Here is a 23,990-nt window from a genome sequence, read left to right on the forward strand (position 1 = left end):
ACACTAACACCACCACTAACAAACTCTTTGTACATTCCAGGCACTGCACTAAGCACTTTACACATATGAACATATTCAATCCTCATGACACTCACACAAGGCAATAATCTCATCTCCCAATAACACAGGGGAAGGAGGTTACTAGGGTGATTATAAATAACAGGATTCATAAACAGCAGAACTAGATCCATACCCAAAGCCCAAGCTCTTAACTACTTAGCTACCCACAAGGTACTCCCTACGCTATAAAGTGACAAATTGTAGGAAAGCCTTCCCACGCAGCACATTTTCAGGAGGGGAGATAAGTGGGTAGAAAAGAGAAAACAATGCATTGTAAAGTAGGTATGAAAAACCATCTCAGTTCCAGGGCAGAATCATTTGACTAGAAGCAGTCAGAATCATAGAACTTAGGCTCTTAGAAGAGATCTAATCTCCACTGCTTATTTGGAATGTGGGGAAATTAAGGACAGACGTGCCCAGTACCACACAGGGAGTCAGTATGAGCCCCAGGATTAAAATACAGGACTCTGGAATCTAAAAAATAAAAGCAGTTAGTGAATAATAATAATAATAAAGGAACAGACTCACAGATAGATATAGAGAACAAAGTGGGGAGGGGGGAGCGGCAAAGCAGGGTAGGGGACTCAGAGGCATAAACTACTAGGTATAAAATAAATACGCTACAAGGATATATTATACAGCACAAGGAGTACAGCCAATGTTTTATAATAACTTTAAATGCAGTAAAATCTTGAAAAATTTTGAGACACTATGTTGTACACCTGAAACTTAAATAATAAAACTCAGGTCTCTGTCTTTCAGGCCAGACAGAGCACACACGGGGAGTATGAGGTTACTCAGCTGCTAAACAACACCTTACACAAATGTACTCCCCTCGCCCAACAGATGGATTTAAAAAGAAAAAATTTTAAAAACTACTGTAACCACAAAAAGAAAAAGCCTGGGCATTTCTTCTGTATTTTCAAATATGACTCCCACTGAAGCTTTCTCTTCTAATGTCATCCACAGGAGTCATATGTGAAGGGAGCTGTTAGGGTCACAATAATTATACTGACACATTCAAATCTCCCTGGAGCCCCATAGGGACCACCGGAGCAGTTTCAGATTTGATCCCAACACAGTGACAGCCAACAGCAACAATGCTTCTCGTGGAATAGAAACACATGTAAGAAAACGATCTCTTTGGAAAGTTCCTCTTGACACCCACCCAGACTGGATATCCCTCCCACCACCCCTTCCCTCCTTCAACCTCAGGAGTTTGGAGGTTAAAACTGTGCATGTTGGACTAAAACTCCCACCTCAATGGCTGCCCTGTGCTTGCTCCCCAGCTGATAAAGCAGGTCCTCAGAGGCTAAGTGCTGAGTGCTGGTGGAAAGACCTCCATCTGCTTAGTGGTAAATGAGGAAGATCAGAAGGGAAGTGAGAACCGGCCACAGGCCAGACCTCTGGCTTCCTGGGGCGCCCTGGATGTGCAGCCCGTAGTGGGATTCAAGTCTGCGAGAACCTCCCCCTACCAAATCCCAATCTCACTACCTGATTTAGAAGATGAGAGCGGAGAGTCAGAAAAACAGAAACAGGCAGAAACAACAACAAAAAACCCTCCCAAACAAACCTAAGGGCAAGTCAAGACAGGGCATGGTGGGATCATTCCTAATGACTGGGGGCAGCTTAGAAAGCAACAGGAAGTATCAATTATTAAAATAAAATAAAAGACCAGAACCCTACTTTGGTTTTGCTTTAGTAGCTCTTTGGAACACGGAAATGTAAAACCGTGGTAAGAAAGCAACAAGCTTCATTTCCTCTCTCTCATTCCCTTTTGACCTTTACTGAAAGTTCAGCAAGAGGACCTGTCTCATTGAAATGACTCCTCAAGATGTGTTGTGGGGTGATGGATCTAGAGTCTAGTCCACCATCATCTCTTACCTGGATGTGGGTAAAATCAGCTACCTAATCGGGATTCATTCTTTTAAGTCCAGTCTCCCTATGGTCTTGTGAATCATCTCCCTTCACTCGCTACTTAAAAACACCCAAAGGCTCCTCCAGCAGTGCAGTGGAGAATCCAGCTCCTTGCCTCACTGACGCTGTCCACGGAACCTGACCCGCCACCTTCTCTAACGTCATTTACAACCCACCTGCCTTGACTTGACACACCAGTCACACTGACCTTCTTTTCTTCCTCAGAACCAAGGCTTGTTCCTACTTTGAGACTCAGTATACACTGTTCTCTCTGTCTGGAACACTCTTGCCCCAGATTATGGCATGACTGGGTGCTTTTGCATCTTTCAGATGTTGAATCAAATGCCAGCATCTTCAAGAGGCCTTCCCTGTCCTCAGTGTAAAGCGTGGACACTGTCTCTCATACCACATTGCTGTGGTATGAGAGACAACATACCAGAAAAGAAATATTTTGTTGTTGTTTGTTTATTCTTCTCTGAACGTTGATTCCACGGGAGAGGCCTTGGTTGATGTGTTCACCACTGTATCCCCAAGGCCTGGAACAGTGCCCGGCACGCGGTAAGAAAGTAGACAATAAATCTCTGCTCAGGGAAGGAACGCTTTAACTGGTCTGAGTCTAGATGCAGTTACCAATGAAATTGGTTCACAAATGATTTAAACATGTAGAGCATAATGCAAATTGAGGATGCTCCAAAAACACCTCCCAAGCCTTGACCAGACAGACACATACAAAAAAACAAAAACAAGCTTTCCACCCAGAGAACAAGGTGTGCTATTAATTCCTCATGAGATGAGATATCTTGGAGGAAATGGAGAGACGGAAAAGGGACCTATCTGGGACGTTCTTACTTCAGGATCTATTGAGTGGATGGAGTTTTAGATTTCACGCACATGATGTCAACCTCAGCTGAACAGGGTCCCTTTATACCATCTCTGGGTGCTGAGTGAATATGAGCTATTGACACTCTCGTTCAGAGAATGGCCTAGACTGACACAGACGTCTCCAATGCCAGTCAGCTGCAATTTCCCTTAAGGTCTTTCAAGACGGTGCCTGCCCTCCCAGCATGCTGTCCCTGGGGACTTCTTTTTTCAGTATCAATCACCCATTCTCTTAGCTTCGAGGAAGCACGCAGGACATGTCACACGAGCGCTAAGCAGTTCACGTGGGTACTGTCTTTTTTTCATGCTGTAAACAACCCTCGAAGTGAGTTTTCCTGTTGAGATTTTGTAGGTGGCAAAACTGAAGGGCAGAGATGTTGAGTAACTCGTCTCGGGTCAAGATGCTGTGTGACCTGGGGCAGAATCTCGGGACCATTAGTCCAATCAAAGTTGGACTCCTGGGAGTCTCCTGCAGTTCACTGGGACCAGAGTAGGCAAAGGAGAGACAGTGAGGAAGGAAGAAGCACAGGTGGCGTAAAAGAAGCAGAGGAAAAAAGGAAAATGGGCTGGGGTTGGGGGGGTGAAAAAGAAGGGGCAAATTCCCTTAACCAAGGAGGAATAATCTGCTTTAGGAAAAATACTAAGAAGTAATGGCTGCTGTGTGCCAGCTCTTTCCAGAGAGCTTTCTTTTCTCTACGTGGGCCATTTACATTCTCTCATAACAACACTGTGAGGTAGATTCCAATCCTTTATCACTCTGGTGAGGAAACTGAGGCTCAGAGAAGGTAACTGACCGACCCCAGCCCACAAGGTTACAGAGCTAGGATCCAATCCTGTATCACTCTGGTGAGAAAACTGAGGCTCAGAGAAGGTCACTGACGGACCCCAGCTCACAAGGTTACAGAGCTAGGAAGAGGCGGTTCACGCTTATGCTCAGTCGTGCCCAACTCTTTGCGACCCCATGGACTGTGTGTAGCCCGCCAGGTTTCTCTGTCTGTGAGATTATCCTGGCAAGAATAACCCACTGGAGTGCGTTGCCATTTCCTCCTCCAGGGGATCTTCCTGACCCAGGGATTGAACCTGTTTCTCCTGTGGCTCCTGAACTGGCATGTGGGTTCTTTACCACTGAGGCCCCTGGGAAGCCCGGGAAAAGGTGGAATAGGACATCAAGGCAGGCATCTGACTCCATGGTCCATGCCCTGCACTGGTGGGTCACATTACTTCTGTTACGAGCTGTGGCGCTAGTGGTAAAGAACCCTGCTGCCAATGCAAGAGTGCAGGAGACACGAGTTCAGTCTCCAGGTTGGGAAGTTAATACCCAGGAGAAACGGCAACCCACTCCAGTATTCTTGCCTGAAGAATCCCATGGACAGAGGAGCCTGGCAGGCTATACAGGCCACGGGGTCGCAAAGAGTTAGACATGATTGAGCATCCACAATTATTAGTCTTACACATTAAATCACATGTGGCTGAGGCATTTTACATATCATCTTGATCATCATGCACCACACTATTCTGGAAGAGCTTGATCTAGATCCACCAAATTACAGCTGCCTGGTTCCAGCCACTATCTGAAAGCAAGGTCAGAGGTGTGCAAAAAATTTTTGCAATCACCATTCCTTGGCTATCTCCTGCAGTTGCCAAAATGGCTTCTCTGTGCTTATTAATGCTTTTCAGTGACTACCAGGATGGAGTCAACTCCCACCTCTTGTGCTGCTTGTTCTGTCCTAACTTAGGTGAACACTCTGGGTACAGGATGATTATTCATGGGTTAGGTGGCTGCCTGGGCCTGACTCCATTATTCTGGGCTTAAGAATGCAGTCCAGCACACAGTGCAGTTGATTCAGGGTGGAGAAACTCTGGAGTATGTGTTCGTTCATTCACTCAACCAATATTCAGCACTTCCTAAATGCAAGCACTATTCTGGGTACTAAGATACCCATAAATGAGACCCACAGGACACTGTCTCTGAAGCTTGTCTCGCAGTGTGATTTCTCATCACTGGCACCATTGACATTGGAGGCTGGACAATTCTTGGTTGTGGGGTCTACCCCCATGCACCGTAGGATTTTTAGCAGCCTCCCTGGCCTCAGCCCACTAGATGCCAGTACTTCTTCCTTCCACGTGACAACCATATGTCTTCTGACCCTGACAAGTGTCTCCCAGAGGACAAAATGGTCCCTGATTGAGAACAACTGCTCTAAAGCTAAGATGAAAACACGAACAAGGGTTGGGGAGTAGAGACAGATTGGAAGTTTGGGATTGATATGTACACACTTCTATATTTAAAGCAGATAACCAACAAGGACCTACTGTATAGCACAGGGAATGCTGCTCAATATTCTATAATAACCTGAATGGGAAAAGACTTTGAAAACAGATACGTGTACATGTATAACTGAATCACTTTGCTGTACATCTGAAACTAACACAACATTGTTAATCAACTATGCTCCCTGATAAAAGAAAAAAAAATGAAACAAGATATTTTCAGGTAAGAATAGGGTTCTGAAATAGCTCAGTTGGCAATGCAGTGAAGTTCTGAGCATGTGCAAAGAACACAGGAAGCATAAAACTTGAGCAAGTAGATGGAGAAAAGTTAAATTGGAACACAGCTCTTGACAGGTGGCTTCCAGGAGAGATTGGAAGAATAACCTTGTTTTCTGGATGTTAGCATTCAACTGCTAGCCCCTTTCTGCCTGGCAGAGGTTGGAGAAAAGCAAACAAGAAAAGCTATTTCTGTGGCTCCAGCATCAACCTGGCAAGCAAGCTCAGTCAGCTTTAGCAGACATTCCCCAGGGAGGATATTCTCATAAAAGACAATCCCTTATCAGATTATCTCCTGATCTCATAAGACAGGTGAAAAGAAAGGGCAGATTTGAAAGAAAGAAAGAGAAAGACAGAAATGGGGAGGGAGGGAAGGAGGGGAAAGCCTGGAGCTGAAGGCCATCAGGAGAAACCAGCCTGGTGTCAATGAGGCGTGCACAGGTTTTAGAATCAGGAGGCGTGGGTGTGTGTCCTAGTTCTGTCATGTAACTAAAAGTGTGGCCTGAAAATCAGACTCTCTCAACCTCAGTGTACATGCCTATAAAATGGGAATGATAAGAATCAATCTCATTTAGCTTTGTCTCTTGTATTAATGCAGGTTGAACCTATTGTAAAATTTACTTCAAAGGTCAGAAGGTAGTCGTATCACCAGTCATTCACTCAATTTATTGGGCACAGATTATGCATTAGCATCTGTGCGAAGTGCCTGACATGCTTTCCAGACCTTACTCCAGTGCAGTGAGTCTTAGAATTAGTGGAACTGATTTATAAGCTGCTGACTACTATTATGTGAACTGTAAGTGGTTATTTTCAGTTGGTTAAGTGACTGTTTTCCTTAAGAAAAAAGTTCTCCTGGATTATTAAGAGGTCAAACTGTCATATTAGCATTGAACAGTTTAACTCCACCAGTTAAACCCTGGAGAGAGCAGGCAACTCAACAGCTGGGGATTAATTCCATTCTGATTTCTCAGTGATAATCAAGAGATTAACTCAAAATCACCATTTGTAGCTGCCTATGTGCACAAAATGTGCTTCCCACATGGGCTTCCCAGGTGGTGCGGTGTAAAGAATTTGCCTGCCAATGCAGGAGACGCAAGAGAAGCAGGTTCTCTCCCTGGGTCGGGAAGATCCCCTGGAAGAAGAAATGACAACCCACTCTAGTATTCTTGCTTGGAAAATCCAGCAGACAGAGAAGCCTGGCAGGCTACAGTCCACAGGGTTGCAAAGAGTTGGACACGACTAAGCAACTGAATCTTGAGTACGAGCATGTGCCCAAAGCTGGGAAAACTCTTGCAAACTCTTGCTCCTTATCTGCCACCAAGCCGTGTCTGGGGCTAGCTACTCTTGTTTTCACCAATACAAAATGGAAATTAATACATGTTGATCGTGTTGTCCATGTCTTGTGCTTTGACATACATTTTCTCCACCAAATTCTCACAACCATCCTGTGAAGTAGATAGTTATGACGTGCCAAAGGGTCCCAGGTAATAAGGGGCTGAGCCAAATTCAAGGAGGAGCTCATCAAAGGAAAAGGGGGAAGAAAACAGGTGACCTGTCCTCTCAGAAGCTTCTTCATGGAAGCAGCTGCCGTGAAAACAGGGTTCTCTATATATACATATTCAGACTCTGCATCATTTTCCAATTAGAAACTCTGATGAGATACTGTCAAATGTTTATTTTCAGGAAACCATGGAGGATATGTCTGCTTTTTTTTTTTTTCCCCCAGAAAGAAACATCCTCTTTACTTAAAACCAGTTGTTAGACTGTATTTTTAGACATCATGGTACAGTATAAATGAGTCAAAAAAGAAATGGGAGGGTACAGATACTGTAAACAGGAAAAGTCACAAAGTGGAACCAAGAAAAGCTGAGAAGACTGCCCGAGCCAAGGGGGATTTTCGTTCCTGTCTGCCTTTCAGGTTGACCAGAAAAGAAGTTCTCTGGTCGCTGGGTAGAAATTGGAAAGTTTAGCTTTAGTGATCATGCCAGTAGCAGACACCCTGTGGTTTGGAAACTTTTTGCTTTGCCAACTGTCAGTTTTCTCTTTTCCCGTGAAAAACAGCCTGTAGGAAGGAGTGAAAGTACTGCGTCTTTCAAAAAACTTAAAGACAAGAACAGCTCAGGTGGAGGGATTTTAAAAATAAACTGCTGTACTTGTAACTGAAAGATACTCTCAGTACTGTTTATTCAGTAAGGCACATTTGGAAATCTGGACTCGATATAAGCCGTCTACAGAGCAAATAGATTACATACATTGCCATACAAACCTAAGAATAAACAAAAACTAATCAGAAAACCTAAATCAACTTTACACTAATTTTAGAAGATACACTTATTGTCAGAATTTTCATGTTTCAATTTTTTCATTGGCCTTCTTAGAATGTCTCTGATTTATGCTTTTCAAAATCTCTTGGCTCTTTGGGTCCAAGTATAAGTAGAGGATAAAATAGATCCTTGTGTTAGTCACTCTGTCGTGACCGACCCTTTGCAACCCCACAGACTGTAGCCCGCCAGGCTTCTCTGTCCATGGAATTCTCCAGGCAAGAATACTGGAGTGGGTTGCCATTCCCTTCTCCAGAGGAACTTCCCAACCCAGGGATTGAACCCTGGTCTCCTGCCTCACAGGCAGATTCTTTACCATTTGAGCTACAGGGAAATCTAAAATAGATCCTTAGGAAGTTTATAATTATTATATTAATAATACAAATGGATTCTACTAGATCCAGATTCCTATCTTGGTTGATAGAAATGTCTATTTGAGTAGGGGATTTAGAAAAGCATTACCAAGTAGTGAAAACAGAAAAGTCACTTCATTTTGGACAATACAGAAAAATTCTTAACATCCAGGACTCATTTTAACGTCACAGAACAAACCATTCCCCTGAACCTAGATACTGCTAATACTCAGTGATGAACCTTTAATGTCATCTAATGCTGGTTGTGCTTTCAAAGAGGATTCAGTCTTTTTTTGAGCCCAACATTGGATTCAAAGATTAAAACAGAGCAACCCCAAAACTGGAAGGCTACAGGTCAGAGAGATGAGAGAAATTCATAACAGGAGCCCAAGAAGACTTCTGGGTGAGCACCAGGAATACAACGAGGGGAAAAGAATCCTCTGAGGGAGCCATCCCCTAAGCTCGTGAGCATCTACTGTCCCGTTTTCAAGCTGGTTTTTAAATGCAACCAACATTAAAAATTAAGATAGATCAACTTACATCTTTTACTCCCTTTTACTATTCTCTTTGTTCTTGAGGTTATTAACATCTAGTGAATCAGTACGGCAGCAATTCTGTTTAGTGATGTCTAATGCTCATCTTTTCCCAACTCAGTGTTGTTAACCTTGATGACATGAAGTCAGTCAAGGTGAGAACATTATTGGAAATTGGGCATGGAAATTGGCAAATGCTACCTGGTGGCTTGGGCTTCACCGATGGCTCAGTGGTAAAGAATCTACCTGCCAATACAGGAGACGCGGGTTTGATCTCGGGGTCAGAAAGATTCCCTGGAGGAGGAAATGGCAACCCACTCCAGTATTCTCGTTTGGAAAATCTCATACACAGAGGAACCTTGTGCCCTTCAGTCCATAGCGTTGCAAAAGAATCAGATACAACTCAGTGAGTAAACAAGAACAACTGATCAGTGCCCTTGTTCCCAGAGAGCTGGTTGTTAAACATTTACCAACATACCACTGGAGAAGTTCAATGGGAGAAGGAAGTCTAGGGAGAGGACATTGCTCAGAGCTCTAGGTCAGGATGCTGAGACCACTGAGAGACACGTGACAAAGGTAAAGAACAGAGGTTTTCGGTCCAGACATTACTCTGTTCAAAGCTCAGCTGATTCAGTGTTCTTAGGATTTATTTCTTACATCTCTAAAATGGGACTAATAATAGCTACTGACAGAAAGAAGAGCTTGGTGAAAGAGGCGGGCATAAACAATGCCTGTTATACTTTATTATTTATTTGAAAGGTCTCCAGTGGGCTAGCTCATTGCTGAGGTTCTCTCGACCCAGGACTAGGATGCTCATATCAAATGCTCAGTGTCATTTGCTTTTCCCATTATTTTGGTACTGGAATGTAAGCTTCACTTACTGTTGCTTTCCTAGCCCCTAAGCCAATACCAAGACCACTGCAGGGCAAAGTAACTATGTGTGGAATGAATGAACTTCCCTTCATTTTCAGCTCTTGATCCACTTCTGGGTTTTCTGCCTGTTTCTACTGTTAAGGTCTCATTGGCAAGTGAGGGACTCCTTTGCCTCTTAACTGCCAGGTCCTAACCAGCTGTGTTGCTGCTACCCTTCTGGAATCGATCAAACCACTGGAACTCTTCTGCTAAAGCAGACCGCTGTGACCTTAAAGCCTCGGTGAAAGACGCTTCCAGGATTTTCATCACAAGCAGAACCAAGCCTGTGCCATTCTGCTCTGCCGGCAAGATGCCCCCTGCTTCTATTCCTGTTCTGAAATAATCTCAGTTCCGTTCTGCCCCCCTCAGAATGGGTGAGTCTTGTGAAAGGAAATCTCATCCAACACTTGGGGCTGTAACCAGGGCGAACCAAATATTTCCCCTGGTGGCCCTGCCTCAGCCCTGTTTCTTAGATGCGCTCTCCTAGAGCGGCATTTCTGAAGGGAGGGGGGTGTGGTCATTTAAAACAGGATGGGTGTCTCTGGTTAAGAGTGGCCTGAATGGTGGATTATGCAGACTCAGTGGGAAGTCATCAGCTTCCAGAATTTCTAGCACTTTTCTAATCACATTTGCTTTAGTCAGAGGGGTTAAGCAGGGTGGAGCTGCCCACTTGGCTACTGCAGGGTAGTGGCTGGGAGCAGCCCCGAAGAAGACCAGTGGGCATGATGCCTGACCCTGGCTCTGCCTCGAACTAGCTGGACACTTCAGGCAAGCCACTTACCTGCTCCGAGTAGTTGTTATAAAACGGGGACAGTTTTGCCTGGTACACTGTAGCCTCCCATGGGTGTGTGTGTTAAGTCGCTTCAGTCCTGTCTGACTCTTTGTGACGTTATAGACTGTAGCCTGCCAGGGTCTTCTGTCCATGGAATTTCCCCAGGCAAGAATACTGGAGTGGGTAGCCATGTCCTTCTCCAGGGATCTTTTCAAACCAGGGATCAAACTTAAGTCCCTTGTGTCTCCTGCACTGGCAGGCAGGTTCTTTACCATTAGCGTTACCTGGGAAGCTATCAGAAGCAGCTCATTACTTTTTAAACTATAGTGTATTATTTAAGAAGTGTGATGCTCAAGACCATAGACTCTGAAGTGAGTAAGACTTGGGTTTAAACCCCAGCTCTCCTCGGTAGCACCTGTGTGTCTTGTACAGGTATTTTGACTTCACTCTGAGCCCTGGTTTCCTGGTCTGAAAGAAGAAATAACAATAGCACCCCCTGCCAAGAGCTGGAAAGAGTACGTAAGATAATATACATAAAAGGCTTAGCAGAGCACACACCTTACAAACACACTTTTCACTAATAAAAACCAAGGAATTTCTACAGGGGCTTCCCTGGTGGCTCAGTGGTAAAGAACCCACCAGCCAAAGGATAACTGGTTACTATGAGATGAGGCTGGAGGTGGATGACAAAAATCAAAGAAAGACAGAAAGAACGAGAAGACTGCTTCATTGGTCCTCATCTATAAAATGGACATACAAACATGACTAAGTTTATCAGCTTACTGTGAGGATTAAATGAATGAGTAAACATAAAGCGCAGTGCTTGGCACATGGTGTTGTTCAGCCTCTAAGACCTGTCTACTCTGCGATCCCCTGGACTATAGTCCACCAGGCTCCTCTATCCATGGGATTTCCCAGGCAAGAATACTGGAGTGGGTTGACATTTCCTTCTCCAGGGGATCCTCCTGACCCAGGGACTGAACCTGTGTCTCCTGAGTCTCCTGCATTGACAGATGGATTATTTACCATTGAGTTAACTGGGAAGCCCATCGTGACTATTACTTTCTTATAATACATACTAAAACGATTCTGTTTTAATTACCTCTTCCAAACTCTTACTGGTTAATATCCAGATACAGATCCCCCATTCTTTTTAGATCCCTCTATTTCTACCTTTGTTACCAATTCAATGGATGGCCTGGTAACATATTTCCCTTGGCTGGTAAATCTATAACACGTTTACAAGGCTACTTCAGGTCATGGTGAAGGTCCACGGTGAACTCTACTCAGTTCCCGTTCTTTTTCCTATGAAACGTAATGTTGGCCTAGAAAATGAAACTGTGTAAAGTATCAGTTTTAGATGGAGAAGGAACTGGCAACGCACTCCAGTACTCTTGCCTGGAAAATCCCACGGACAGAGGAGTCTGGTGGGCTACAGTCCATGGGGTCACAAAGAGTCGGACATGACTGAGCGACTCAACTTTCACTTTTTTTGTTTTAGAATCAGTTCTGTCATGAACTTGGGACAGTTTTTGCATCTGTAAAATAGGAAGTGAGATACGCAGGGTTAAGCACGGACTTCAGCATTAGGCAACCCTGGATGCAAGACTTGACTCCAACAATTAGCCGGTAGGACCCTGGACAATTCATTTAACCCTTGTAAATGGGTTTTTTTCAAATTTGAAAAATATGGACAGTAACAGTATCTACCTCATGGAGTGCAGGCTAAAACACAAGAACGGGTGGAAAGAACCCCACACAGCACCTGCCATTCTGTGTTAGCCATGATGAATGATGGTGACTATTGAACCTACCACAGGCACGGTGTGACTACATAGACCACTAAGAAAAATGTTCTGCAGGCCCCAGAAAAGGCAGAAAACATCTGGGTCTGGAAAACACATCAATGGGACAGGTTGATGGCAGAGACAAAACATCCTCAAGCAGGATGCTCTGTATACACAAGAAGATAAACAGATCTGAAACAGTCTAGTCAGATCAGGAGAATTCCCCTCCATGCTTCCATCTCACAGGAGTGGAAGGTTCCCACGAGGGTCTCCTTGACCAAGGGGGTCTAGCTTCAGAGCTGATTCAATCAGAAGAAAGCTTCCATCACTCCTGCAGACCACCTAATCCTGCACTGCTCGCTCCCTGTCCGCCCTCCCTGGTCTTGTACTCCTTTTCCCCTAAATCTCTGGCTCCAGCCACACTGTCCTCTTCTAGTTCCCCCTCTGTATGATCTCATTCACACCTCAAAGCATGAGGAAGTATGGAAAGTGACTGGCTAAACCAATTTGTTCTTAAAAACACAGATTAAACATTCATTTCTCATAGAAGCCATTGTGTAGTGGTTATGAGTAAAGACTCTGAAGTCAGCTCACCCAGGGTTCAAATCCTGGCTTCGATGTTTTGCTAGGGGCTCCACATGGGCAAACGACCTCATCTCTGTGTTCTTCTGTTTCCTGATCTGAGTAATGGAAACAGTACTAGTGCCTTGCTATGAGGTTTGAATAAGCTGATGAACAGGGTGTCTGGAATAGCCGTGGGCTCCATAACTCTTACTATGAGTGTGTGTTGTGTTCTTTCAGCTCTCTATACTTCTCTTTTGTAGCATTTCTCACAATTGTAATTAAAGAATGATGTACTTTGTTGTATAATATGTACCTCCAGGGACCCTATCTGTCTTCTTAATCACTGGACCCTGAGCTTATAGCTGGCACCGTGTAGAAACAGCTGCTCAATAAATGTCTGTTGGATGAAAAAATGGAGTTGCTTATTCATTTTTAAAAGACTGAGAGCACAACAGAGTCTTCTTGTCTCACATAAAATATTTAAAAGCTATCTAGTTGATGAGTAGCTTCTTTTAAAAAGAAGGAGAAAAGGATAATGTAAAAGTAAGATCTGTGGTATGTTGGAACTCAGTACTTGTTTTAAAAAAGAGGGGCACTTGCACTTCAGGTGAGCGCTTGGGGACGTGCGTGGTTACTACCAACAAGTTCCTAGCATTGCAACTCAAATATAGTGCTTACTGTGTAATCTCTGCAGATTTTCGGATGAATCCCTAAAGCCAGGTGACTGCTCTAATGGTGAACAGAACAATTACTTACAAGTCCCACTCGAGTGACCTTACTCTTAACACAAGGCCAACTACCAAGAGGGTGCCTGCCTCCTCCACACTCCAGTTATTGGAAGAGGTACAACTCCTCTCAGAGATGTGGTATAAACAGCTGCACAGCCTCCTCTGCAGGTGGAAGCACTTGCCCTTAGGTTCTAAATACCTGTACGGAGTCCATGACAATTCCCGAATCACATACTTCTAATGGGCTTGAATAAGGTTAAGTGCTAAAGAGTTCTCAAAAAAAAAAAACTCCTTCCTCAGGTATCACACACAGAGGCCAACTTGTTCCTCACCATTTCTCTGAGAGACATATACATTTGCCATTTCCCCTGCTGGGATACAGGACTTCTTACAAGTCTATTAATGTGGGGAGAGGGGTTTGCCAAAAACCCCCTCCAAAGCATAAGCAAAACCTGTGTGTGAGAATCTTTTCCAGGAAGAGTTTCTGTAACTTTTGTCAGATATATATCTGGGTTCATGTCCTTAAAATGGTTTAGAACTAGGTCTTTTAAAATGATGAACACTTGACCTCAATCAGGCCCAAGACGCAAGTTTGCAATGGACATATGGTAATTCATTACTTATTTGTGAAGCTATGCCCAGTGAAATCCAGACAAATGTCTGCAAGGTCAAGCGATCTCGTGTGTCCAAGAGGACAGAAGGCTGATGGATATCCTGATGAGGACAAGAGGTGGGATAATGAATAACTGATTCACACTTATGCTATCATGAACATTAAAGACCCTGAAAAAAATTATCCATTCATTAGTTTGTACACTCAGTCTTCTGGTGATGTTTACATATTTTCATGGCACCCTTGTCTTTATTCCCTGTACTTGAGAGGCATGCTGTGTGCTAAGTTGCTTCAGTCGTGTCCAGCTCTGTGTGAACCTATGGACTGTAGCCCCACAGGCTCCTCTGTCCATGGTATTTCCAGGCAATAATACTGGAGTGGGTTGCCATGCCCTTTCTCCAGGGGATCTTCCGACTCAGGGATTGAATCTGCATTCCCGGCGTCTCCTGCATTGGCAGGTGGGTTCTTTACCATTAGTACCACCTGAGAAGCCCTGTACTTGGGATAGATGTATAATAATATTAGCTAATAATAGCAACTGCCAGTTAGTATGCATGTCTTGAGTGACAAAGGCCAGCTCTAATCCTCTCAACAACCCAGTAAGAGAACTGCAATTATGTCTGTCACGACACCAGAAAGGTTACTCGGTTCATAAGCGGCCGTACAGGATTCATGTGCTCTGACTCCTGCCACTTCCTGTTCCTGTTTCATCTGGATACACCCTCCAAACACAGAACCTTTACCAGTGGAGTCCTGAATGCTTTAGGGTGTCACTGTTTGCTGTAATTGACATGTTTCAATTTCTACCTAAAAACACCTGTTGGTTCAATCTTTTGACCTCAAAATCATAATAATTAAATTCTACTACTCACAGCCATGTTATATCAACAGCTTTTCTACTCCCCAGGAGTGAGCAGTAAATGAACTAAAAGGCAAGCTTGGAAGACTTACCAAGAGTCCCTGAAGAATTCCAATTTGCGCTCCCTCCACTGGTTGGGTCTTCATCTAGTCACTGCACCTCATTCACCTTTGTAAGCCTGAATCTGGCAGGCTGTTGGTGCAGGACACCCCCAGAAAATAGGTGTTGACTTCTAAGGAATTTGGAATCTAAGAAGCAGTGTCAAATTTCAACACAAGAGATGTATCCATGAGAGATGTATCCATGACCCACAAGGTCCAGATTTCTTCCTAGATAACACCTCCACTTATGATTTCAATCTGCAGCCTGGGAAACTTTTCCATTTTCAACTTTGCTGTCCTACCATCGCTCCTATTCATGGACTGCCCCTGGCTCAACAGGCTTCTGAGTCATTATAGTCCATGCTCAGCATCTCTTTTTATGAAAAGGAAAATATCAGTGGAAAGGAAGAAGGGAGAGAAAAAGGAAAAGGAAAGGAAGAGAGGAATGAGGAGAGGGAGGTGGTGGCCAGCAGAAAGGGAGAGACACATGCAACTGGTCTGTAAGGAATCTAGGGGACTTCCCTGGTGATTCAGTGGCTAAGACTCCACACTCCCAATGCAGGGAGCCAGGGTTTGATCCCTGGTTGGGGAAGTAGGTCCCACATGACACAGCTAAGAGTTTAAATGCCGCTGAAGGTCCTGCATGCCATAACGAAGACTGAAAATCCCTTGGGTTGCAGCTAAGACCCGATGCAGCCAAATAAATAAATACAAGAAAAAAAACTGTAATTATTTCATATAATTAAACTGACTCGATGGACGTGAGTCTGAGTGAACTCCGGGAGTTGGTGATGGACAGGGAGGCCTGGCGTGCTGCGATTCATGGGGTTGCAAAGAGTCGGACACGACTGAGCGACTGAACTGAACTGAAAGTTAGAGCATCTCGAAGCTGAAAAGGGGTCTTGGCACTAGACTAATGCCTTCACCCATGAATGTGGGTTCTGAAGACTGGACTGGATGGGAAAAAGTCAGCTCACTAAGACCTCAGAGCTCATCAGTCAGAGGCAGACCTAGATCTAGAATCCAGTACTCTCTCTCACAGTGCTCTTTAGATAAAGATTTCCTACTGTGGAAGGTCAGTGTCTGGACTAATCCCATTCCTGACTGCAAAACCTGAATATAAAACATGTCTAACAGAAAGGGTGGAATGCAGTAAAATCTTGAAACAACAAGTATAAACTCTGCTGACTTGTTCATTCTAACTTGCAAGGATAGAAGAAAACCAAAAGAGGAAATAAACCAAGACAGGACAGAAGTGAACATATACTTTACAGCACCACCTAAAAAGGCTTGTTTTAAGGGGAAAAAAAAAGGCATCTAAAATAAACAGAGAATGAGCCCAACATCATCCTTTGCTCTTGCTGCTTTTATTGGAATGATAAACTCTGACTAACCTTGTAACCTTGTCAGATTACACTAACATATGTTACTGTATACTTTACCTGTACTCAGCTTTATCTTTCCAGTATAGAAAAAGTTTTTCATTTAAAAATTTTCATAGTTTTCCAACATTAAGCAAGAGGAAGTCTCAACTGGAGCTTCATGGAAATCCAGATCGGGGAAAAACAAATGTGTCTCATTCTTGAATTATGATCTTGCGACACGCATCTACTAAGAGCTAAGTAATATATTCAGGCTCAGACAATATTTTCAAAGCAAAGAGAAAGTCTTTTAGTACGTTTTTATCTAGTACTGCAGCTTGTTATGACTAGTGACAAGACTGCTGCTTCTTTTCTTGGGGTCCTTCATGTACCTGCTCACTAGTTTCTGCCAGCAGTTGGAAGCAGCTGGAAGCAGCCCATAATAAGAAGCAGAGTCTCATTTGGGATGCAGCTCCCACCTCTCTATTCCAGGAGAGACACGAGTGCATGAGAAGAAACTCATGCTGCATGAAATGCAGAGATACTGGAAGTCAGACAAAGCAACTAGCTGGTCCTAGAAACAGCATTGTGGTGGGCATAGTATAAAACCAGGGCTCTGGAGAGAGGGCCTCTGGGACTGTGTCCTGCTCCTAATGCCACAGGAGATCTTAGGAGCATTCCTCCACTACTCTGGATTTCCAACTACTCAGTAAGAGCATGAGGGGACTGGACAAAGTGACTTACGAGGTTTCTCCCAGCTCAAATAGTCCACAGCGTAAATAACATTTAACAATCCTACTCAACTAGCGGTATTTGTCCACAGCCCATCTCCCACCCTGTCCACTGTTACTGAGCCCTCTCTCCACAGTGAGGGTGTGCTAGGGGTGGGGTCCTTGACCGTAATAACCCCCATTCCAATAGTCATCAGTACACGGTTTTCTGTGTACTCCAAATGAATGACCAAATAAATGGTGCACTGGAACACAAAGAATGTGCCCTGGAGTGGAATTTGGTGTTTCTGGGAATATTTTAGTTTCTCTGCTAAGAAATGTAGTTCCTGATTCCTGAAAGGGCTGCATGACAAGATGGTCTTACTTCTAGGCAGGTTTTATGTCCTGATTCTTAATAGCAGGATCATCTCACATGAGTCTATGTCACCAATAGAATCCAGGCAATAGGACTGCATTTTGGATATGATTGCATTCCTTTCTAGTCCTTCAGATCATTAAATAGTTTTAGATAGGACTGATTTAGAGACAGCTGATTGATTTCTAAGGCCATGCTGTTGTGCTGGATTATGACAAGGGGGTAGGATCCCAGCCGCTATTGTGATATATTTATTTCCTTGACGTTTCTCTCTCTACCCAATCCTACCCACTTCCTCCACAGACTTCCTCTTATTCCCAAGAGCTTTGCAGCCTCCTGGATGAGACAATTTCCTTTGTTTTCTGAAGTCTACCCAGATTTTCCTCCCCTCCTCCACTTCCAACTTCTACCCATGAGGAAAAAAAAAAATGGATGCACAGAATTGGATTTGATGAGCTTACCATAGCCACAATCCACAGGCGGAAAGGAAAAAAAAGGCTTCCCTTTAATTAGGATGTAGGACTTCCTTTGACAAATCATAAAGGTTTTATGAATTAATTGATAGCCATCCCTGAAAATGGCATTGCTGAGGTCTCTACCTTGAACTGCTGAATTCTGATTTCATGAAGTCTTCATAAACTAGACTGAGGGATGGAATTCCATTTTCCTGCTTCTGTTTTGAGGCAAGACAGGGATGTACGATAAAAGGTCCTTTTAGAAAAGCTACTAATGAGTTCTAGTCCCCCACAGGATCTTTCCTGCCAAATGCTCACAGAAATAGAGATGGCTCCCAACACACTGTGTTGAGGAGATGATTAACAACAGCAAATCTCATGCTGCTTCCATGCTGCTTACTGACACCGTTCCTGCCCTTGCTCTGTCCTTTCCACATCCATGTAACAGCTCAGCTCTTTACAATTAAAAAAAAGAAAAAAAGAAACAGAATGGTTTGGGGGTGGGGTTGTGGGGAGCAGTGAGGTGGAATTATACACTTCAATAATTACCAAAGTTCTGAAATTGAAAACAAGAAATCAGCCTTTTAGGACCTTTAAGGAGGCAGAGATAACATTCAACACAATGACAGGAAAACCCTCCAAAAGATGAGTGTTAAGGATGATCTTCACAGTGCTATCACACTGGAGTAGATCCAGGTCTTTGGGGGAAGGAATAACTCTTTGAAAAGAGTAAAGACAAACATTTCTTGGAGTTTCCTTTTCTGAAAGTCGGGTTCTGAAATATTAGTACTTAAGTTAATTCATCCCCGTAAAATATTAAAATCTGCCCTCAATTCTCTAAGAAATGCCAGAAAGAGCTCAAGAAGCACCATTACGCTGTCTGCAGTCAAAAGATTAGAAGAGAAATTATTCTTACCTCCGAACCATGATCTCGGCTCATTTAAAGGGACTGGAGAGAACGGGCAGGACAAAGGACACATGTATTAAGCACTTGTGTGTGTGTTTTCTCCAAATACAAGCTGGTGGAAGTAGGGACCTAAAAACCCCGACGCCTTCCGCTGCCATATAATCGCAAGGAAATGACCTTACCGTTTGTTGCTTTGATTAGAAACAAAAGCCTTTCAACGTGAGTCAGGAGAGCAATGGGAGGAAAAATAAAACCAACAACCCAAAACTTCTGCTATTTTTTTTTTTTTTTGCCACCTAAAGCCTTTCTTCATAACACGTGTAAAACACAAGATGAAATGTTGTTTATTGGTCATGCATCATCTGCATTGGATAATTATTCAGAGATTGGCTATGCCATCTAAGAATCCAAACTTCAGTTTTGGCTCTTCAGTCTGTACACATTTTGAACAGGCAGGGAATTTAATGAACACAAACAGAAATAACACTGAGCTCAGCTGTGCTATTCACAGCCATTCTACACCATTCACATTTACACTCAAAAGGAAACCCCAAATTCCATGAGATAACATTAGAATTGGCATCAGTGATGTTAGTCACAAACAGAAAATCTTAGGAGAATGACCTTGGTCTTGAAAAAGGATTTATTTCATCATTTGCACTTCAAAATCATTACTAATGAACTCAATGGACAGGGAATAATCAAAATCCATTATACCTCAAAGTCAAGTAGAGAGAAAAATATATAAAATTCAGTAAACAACAACAACAACCCACTTTTTAATTTTAGAATGACTAAGTAAGAGGCTGTGATGTGGTACCCTGTTTTTCCCACTGGAAAAAGAATCTTCTGGACTTTTGTGCTAGTGTGTGGTGTAGCTAAGAAAACATGTATTCTAGAGCCAGATGAGCCTGGCATTTTGTAGCCATATGTCCTTGGGTAAGTTATTTGACCTCTCTGATAATCTGCTTCCTTCTTAGTAAAATGTGGATAAAAAGCCCTGTCTCATTAAGGGTGTTGGAGAAGTTAAATGAGATTGGACATACAAAACACAAGGAATTTGACCGGCAGATAGACACACACCATGTATTTAAATAAAAGGAGAGGTGCCCTCTCTCCTATCAAAATCCCTGTCCCTCAGAAATGAGACACAATTCAAAGACTCCAATTCCTTTGAACTACAGTATACTGTTGGAGGGAGTCACAATACCTTGAAACAACCTAATTCAATATCAAGTTTGGATGCTTATAAAGATCATTTGGTGAAATCGGTACCAAAGGAGTTATGCCAATTCAATAATAATTATAGGCATGTGACCTTACAATTGGAAGGGCTGAATGCTAGAGTAACCAAGTTACTTAGCACTACTTGGCCATGAAGTAGGTGGTTATGCTGGAAGACCATGCATATACAATTCTAGGATGAATGAAAAAGGAGGAAAAAAAACTCATGCAGTAATACTCCCAGTGAAGTAACATGCACAGAGCCTGAGAAAGTGCTGTACTATTTACAATAGCCAAGACATGGAAGAACTAAAGAGCTTCTTGATGAAAGCGAAAGAGGAGAGTGAAAAAGTCAGTTTAAAACTCAACATTCAGAGAACTAAGATCATGGCATCTGGTCCCATCATTTCATGGCAAATAGATGGGAAAACAGTGGAAACAGTGACAGACTTTATTTTTTTGGGCTCCAAAATCAGTGCAGATGGTGACTGCAGCCATGATATTAAAAGACGCTTGCTTCTTGGAAGAAAAGTTATGACCAACCTAAACATGTTATTAAAAAGCAGAGACATTACTTTGCCAACAAAGGTCTGTCTAGTCAAAGCTATGGTTTTTCCAGTAGTCATGTACGGATGTGAGCATTGGACTATAAAGAAAGCTGGGAGCCGAAGAATTGATGCTTTTGAACTGTGGTGTTGGAGAAGACTCTTGAGAGTCCCCTGGACTGCAAGGAGATCCAACCAGTCCATCCTAAAGGAAATCAGTCCTGAATGTTCACTGGAAGGACTGATGCTTAAGCTGAAACTCCAATATTTTGGCCACTTGATGCAAAGAACTGACTCATTTGAAAAGACCCTGATGCTGGGAGAGACTGAAGGCAGGAGGAAAAGGGGACGACAGAGGATGAGATGGCTGGATGGCATCACCTACTCAATGGACATGAGTGAGTAAACTCTGGAAATTGGTGATGGACAGGGAGGCCTGGCATGCTGCGGTCCATGGGGTCGCAAAGAGTCGGACATGACTGAGTGACTGAACTGAACAGAACTGAAGACATGGAAACAACCTAACTGTTCATCGATGGATGAATGGGTAAAGATGTTATATGAAATGGACTATTACTCAGCTATACAAGAGAATGAAATGCCATCTGCAGCTCGATGAGTGGATCTAGAGATGATCACACTGACCCAAATGAGTCAGAGAGAGAGAGAGACAAGTAAGTATCATATGATATCACTTACGTGTCTAACTACATAAGACACAAATGAACTTATCTATGAAACAGAAACAGTCTTGTGGTTGCCAAGGAGGGAGAATTGGAAAAGATGGATTAGGAGTTTGGGATTAGCAGAAGCAAACTATTATATACAGAATGGATAAACAACCCAAGGTTCTATAGTATAATGCAGAGAACTATATTCAATATCCTGTAATAAATCATAATGAAAAAGAATATGAAAAATATATGTGTAACTGAATAACTTTGCTGTACACCAGAAACTAACACAATACTCTAAATCAACTATACATCAATATAAAAAAAAAAAGAAAGAAAAGGTTCTGTAGCTCAAATGACTTGGGCAGAAGCAAAGATGCTGTGCTTGGGTAAGCTAGAAGGATGATTCAGTTGCGGCTTCCATTTCGGGGCCAACACACAGCACACAGATGCATGTGGAGAGACTGAAAAAATTTACTTCATAAAGAGGGAAAGTACAAGATAGCAATCACCCAAATTCTTAATCCAGAGGACAAATAATCTTAAGTATTAGAAGAAGATACTGGACTACTTCATCTACGTTCCTAAATTTTTATATCACCAAGTAGGGTAAGACACTTCCCAAGTGGCTCAGTAATAAAGAATTTGCTTGCCAGGACAGGAGACATGAGTGTGATCCCTGGGTTGGGAACATCCCCTGGAGTAGGCAATGGTAATTCACTCCAGTATTCTTGCCTGGAGAATCCCATGGACAGAGCAGCCTGATGGGCTACAGTCCATGGGGTTGCCAAGAGTCAGACATGACCAAGCACTCGCACATACACACCAAGGTGGGTAAAACACTTGTCTTGAATCTTCTTAGTGGGAACATGGGGAGTGACTTTATATCTGGGGGAAACTTCTATTTGGGGACATATAGCAGCAAAAGCTCAATAAATGGTGACTTTTCTCCCTGAGTTGCAAAGTCTACTGAGAGAGCTAGTGTGACATTTACAAAGATAAGGAAAGAATTTTTCACTGTTGAAGGACAATCAGAATTTTGATAGTTTCATAAGCAAGACAATAGAATGGGCTAAATCCAGGAGGCTAAAGCCAACCTGAAGGACCAGGTAAAGTTACAGACCAAATACAGGGTTGGGTCAAGGTCAGGTTATGGCCGTGGGAGCACACATGAAGACTAAAACCAGGATACGATCACAGCTTAAGTGTGTTGTTTTCAACCATCTTAACTGTGTGTCACCTTTTCTAATTACGATCCCTGGTTTTCTATGAGGGCACCACCCAAATGATTAGGGTGAAACCTCATGTCCCTATATCAAAGGATAATAAACGTGATTCAGGGATTGTTGTTTAGTTACTTAGTCATGCCCAACTCTTTTTTGTGACCCCATGGACTGTAGTCTGCCAGGTTCCTCTGTCCATAGGATTTCTCAGGCAAGAATACAGGAATGGGTTGCTATTTCCTTCTTCAAGGGATATTCCTGATCCAGTGATCGAACCCACATCTTTTACACTGGCAGATGGATTCTTTACCACTGAGTCACCAGGGAAGCCCAGATTCAGGAATAGCGATAAAAATACTAGTCTCCTATATTCCCAGTTAAAGGGAACAGGGATGAAGTGTGTCTGTCTTTGTTCTGGAGTTAAAAAGCTGCTGGGATGAGATCTGGAGTACCAGAGTACTTCAGGCCAGAGAGAAGAGCTGGAGATAAACAGAATCCCAAGACTGTCTGAATCATTGTAATTTCTACTTTTACTTAAGCAAGTTTAAATTTTTTTTAATTGGTTTGCAAACAAAAAGGTTCTATCTAATACAGTAGTTCACAAGAGACAGGACAACTGGAATCAAATACCCTTTGTCATCAGACCAATACTGTTTAATAAGATGAGTGATTATCAACACGGAACTGGGGAGCTGGGTGGGGCCCCAGGTGCAAAGACACTGGGAGGCTGAGGTACCAGGGATTCCGTCTTGGGGAAAGGATAGTTGTTGCAGCACTGGTATCAGATAGGAGCTCTGTGGTCTGTGCGTTAGACAGGACTCTGTCCTTTAGAATTTGCATAGAAAGGTGTACACCGCAATAGTGGCAACTCACTCTACACCCAACCTGAAACCACTGCTCTTCCACATGGCTCCTCTCTGACAGTCAGCCCCGGGCCAGGGCTTAATGTGGGATCCAAACGCAGACTCAGGGAGCTCTGCTGAGTCCCACTGAAAATGAAATTAAATTAAAAAAAAAAAAAAAAAAACAGAAATTAACACAACGTTGTAAATCAACTACACTTCAGTGAAATAAGTTTTAGAAAAGAAAATGAAATTATACCCCCAGAGTAAGTCCAAATGAAATATAGGCATATGTCTTCTTTGGAGAAATGTCTATTTAGTTCTTTGGCCCATTTTTTGATTGGGTCGTTTATTTTTCTGGAATTGAGCTGCAGGAGTTGCTTGTATATTTTTGAGATTAGTTGTTTGTCAGTTGCTTCATTTGCTATTATTTTCTCCCATTCGGAAGGCTGTCTTTTCACTTTGCTTATGTTTTACTTTGTTGTGCAGAAGCTTTTAATTTTAATTAGATCCCATTTGTTTATTTTTGCTTTTATTTCCAGAATTCTGGGAGGTGGATCGTAGAGGATCCTGCTGTGGTTTATGTCAGAGAGTGTTTTGCCTATGTTCTCCTCTAACAGTTTTATAGTTTCTGGTCTTACATTTAGATCTTTAATCCATTTTGAGTTTATCTTTGTGTGTAATTGGAGGCTAATTACTTTACAATATTGTATTGGTTTTGCCATAC

General features: G+C 42.9%; 1 protein-coding gene across 2 annotated transcripts in view; it reads right to left on the reverse strand.

The window, feature by feature from the left end:
* FRMD4B (FERM domain containing 4B) overlaps positions 1-23,990 on the reverse strand; it is a 203,592-nt gene that overhangs the window by 149,243 nt on the left and 30,359 nt on the right. The window contains exon 1 of one of the 2 annotated variants that reach the window (XM_040247232.1): positions 18,765-18,855. The exons of the other annotated variant lie outside the window; for it this stretch is intronic. Coding sequence (XP_040103166.1) covers positions 18,765-18,788 — 24 coding nt within the window. The 5' untranslated portion in view covers positions 18,789-18,855. Of the gene's footprint in view, positions 1-18,764; positions 18,856-23,990 lie in introns of those variants that run through there. 2 annotated transcript variants of the gene reach the window in all.

The sequence above is a fragment of the Oryx dammah genome, unplaced genomic scaffold (assembly GCF_014754425.2).
Source record: "Oryx dammah isolate SB20612 unplaced genomic scaffold, SCBI_Odam_1.1 HiC_scaffold_9, whole genome shotgun sequence".
In the NCBI taxonomy this organism is placed as follows: Eukaryota; Metazoa; Chordata; class Mammalia; order Artiodactyla; family Bovidae; genus Oryx; species Oryx dammah.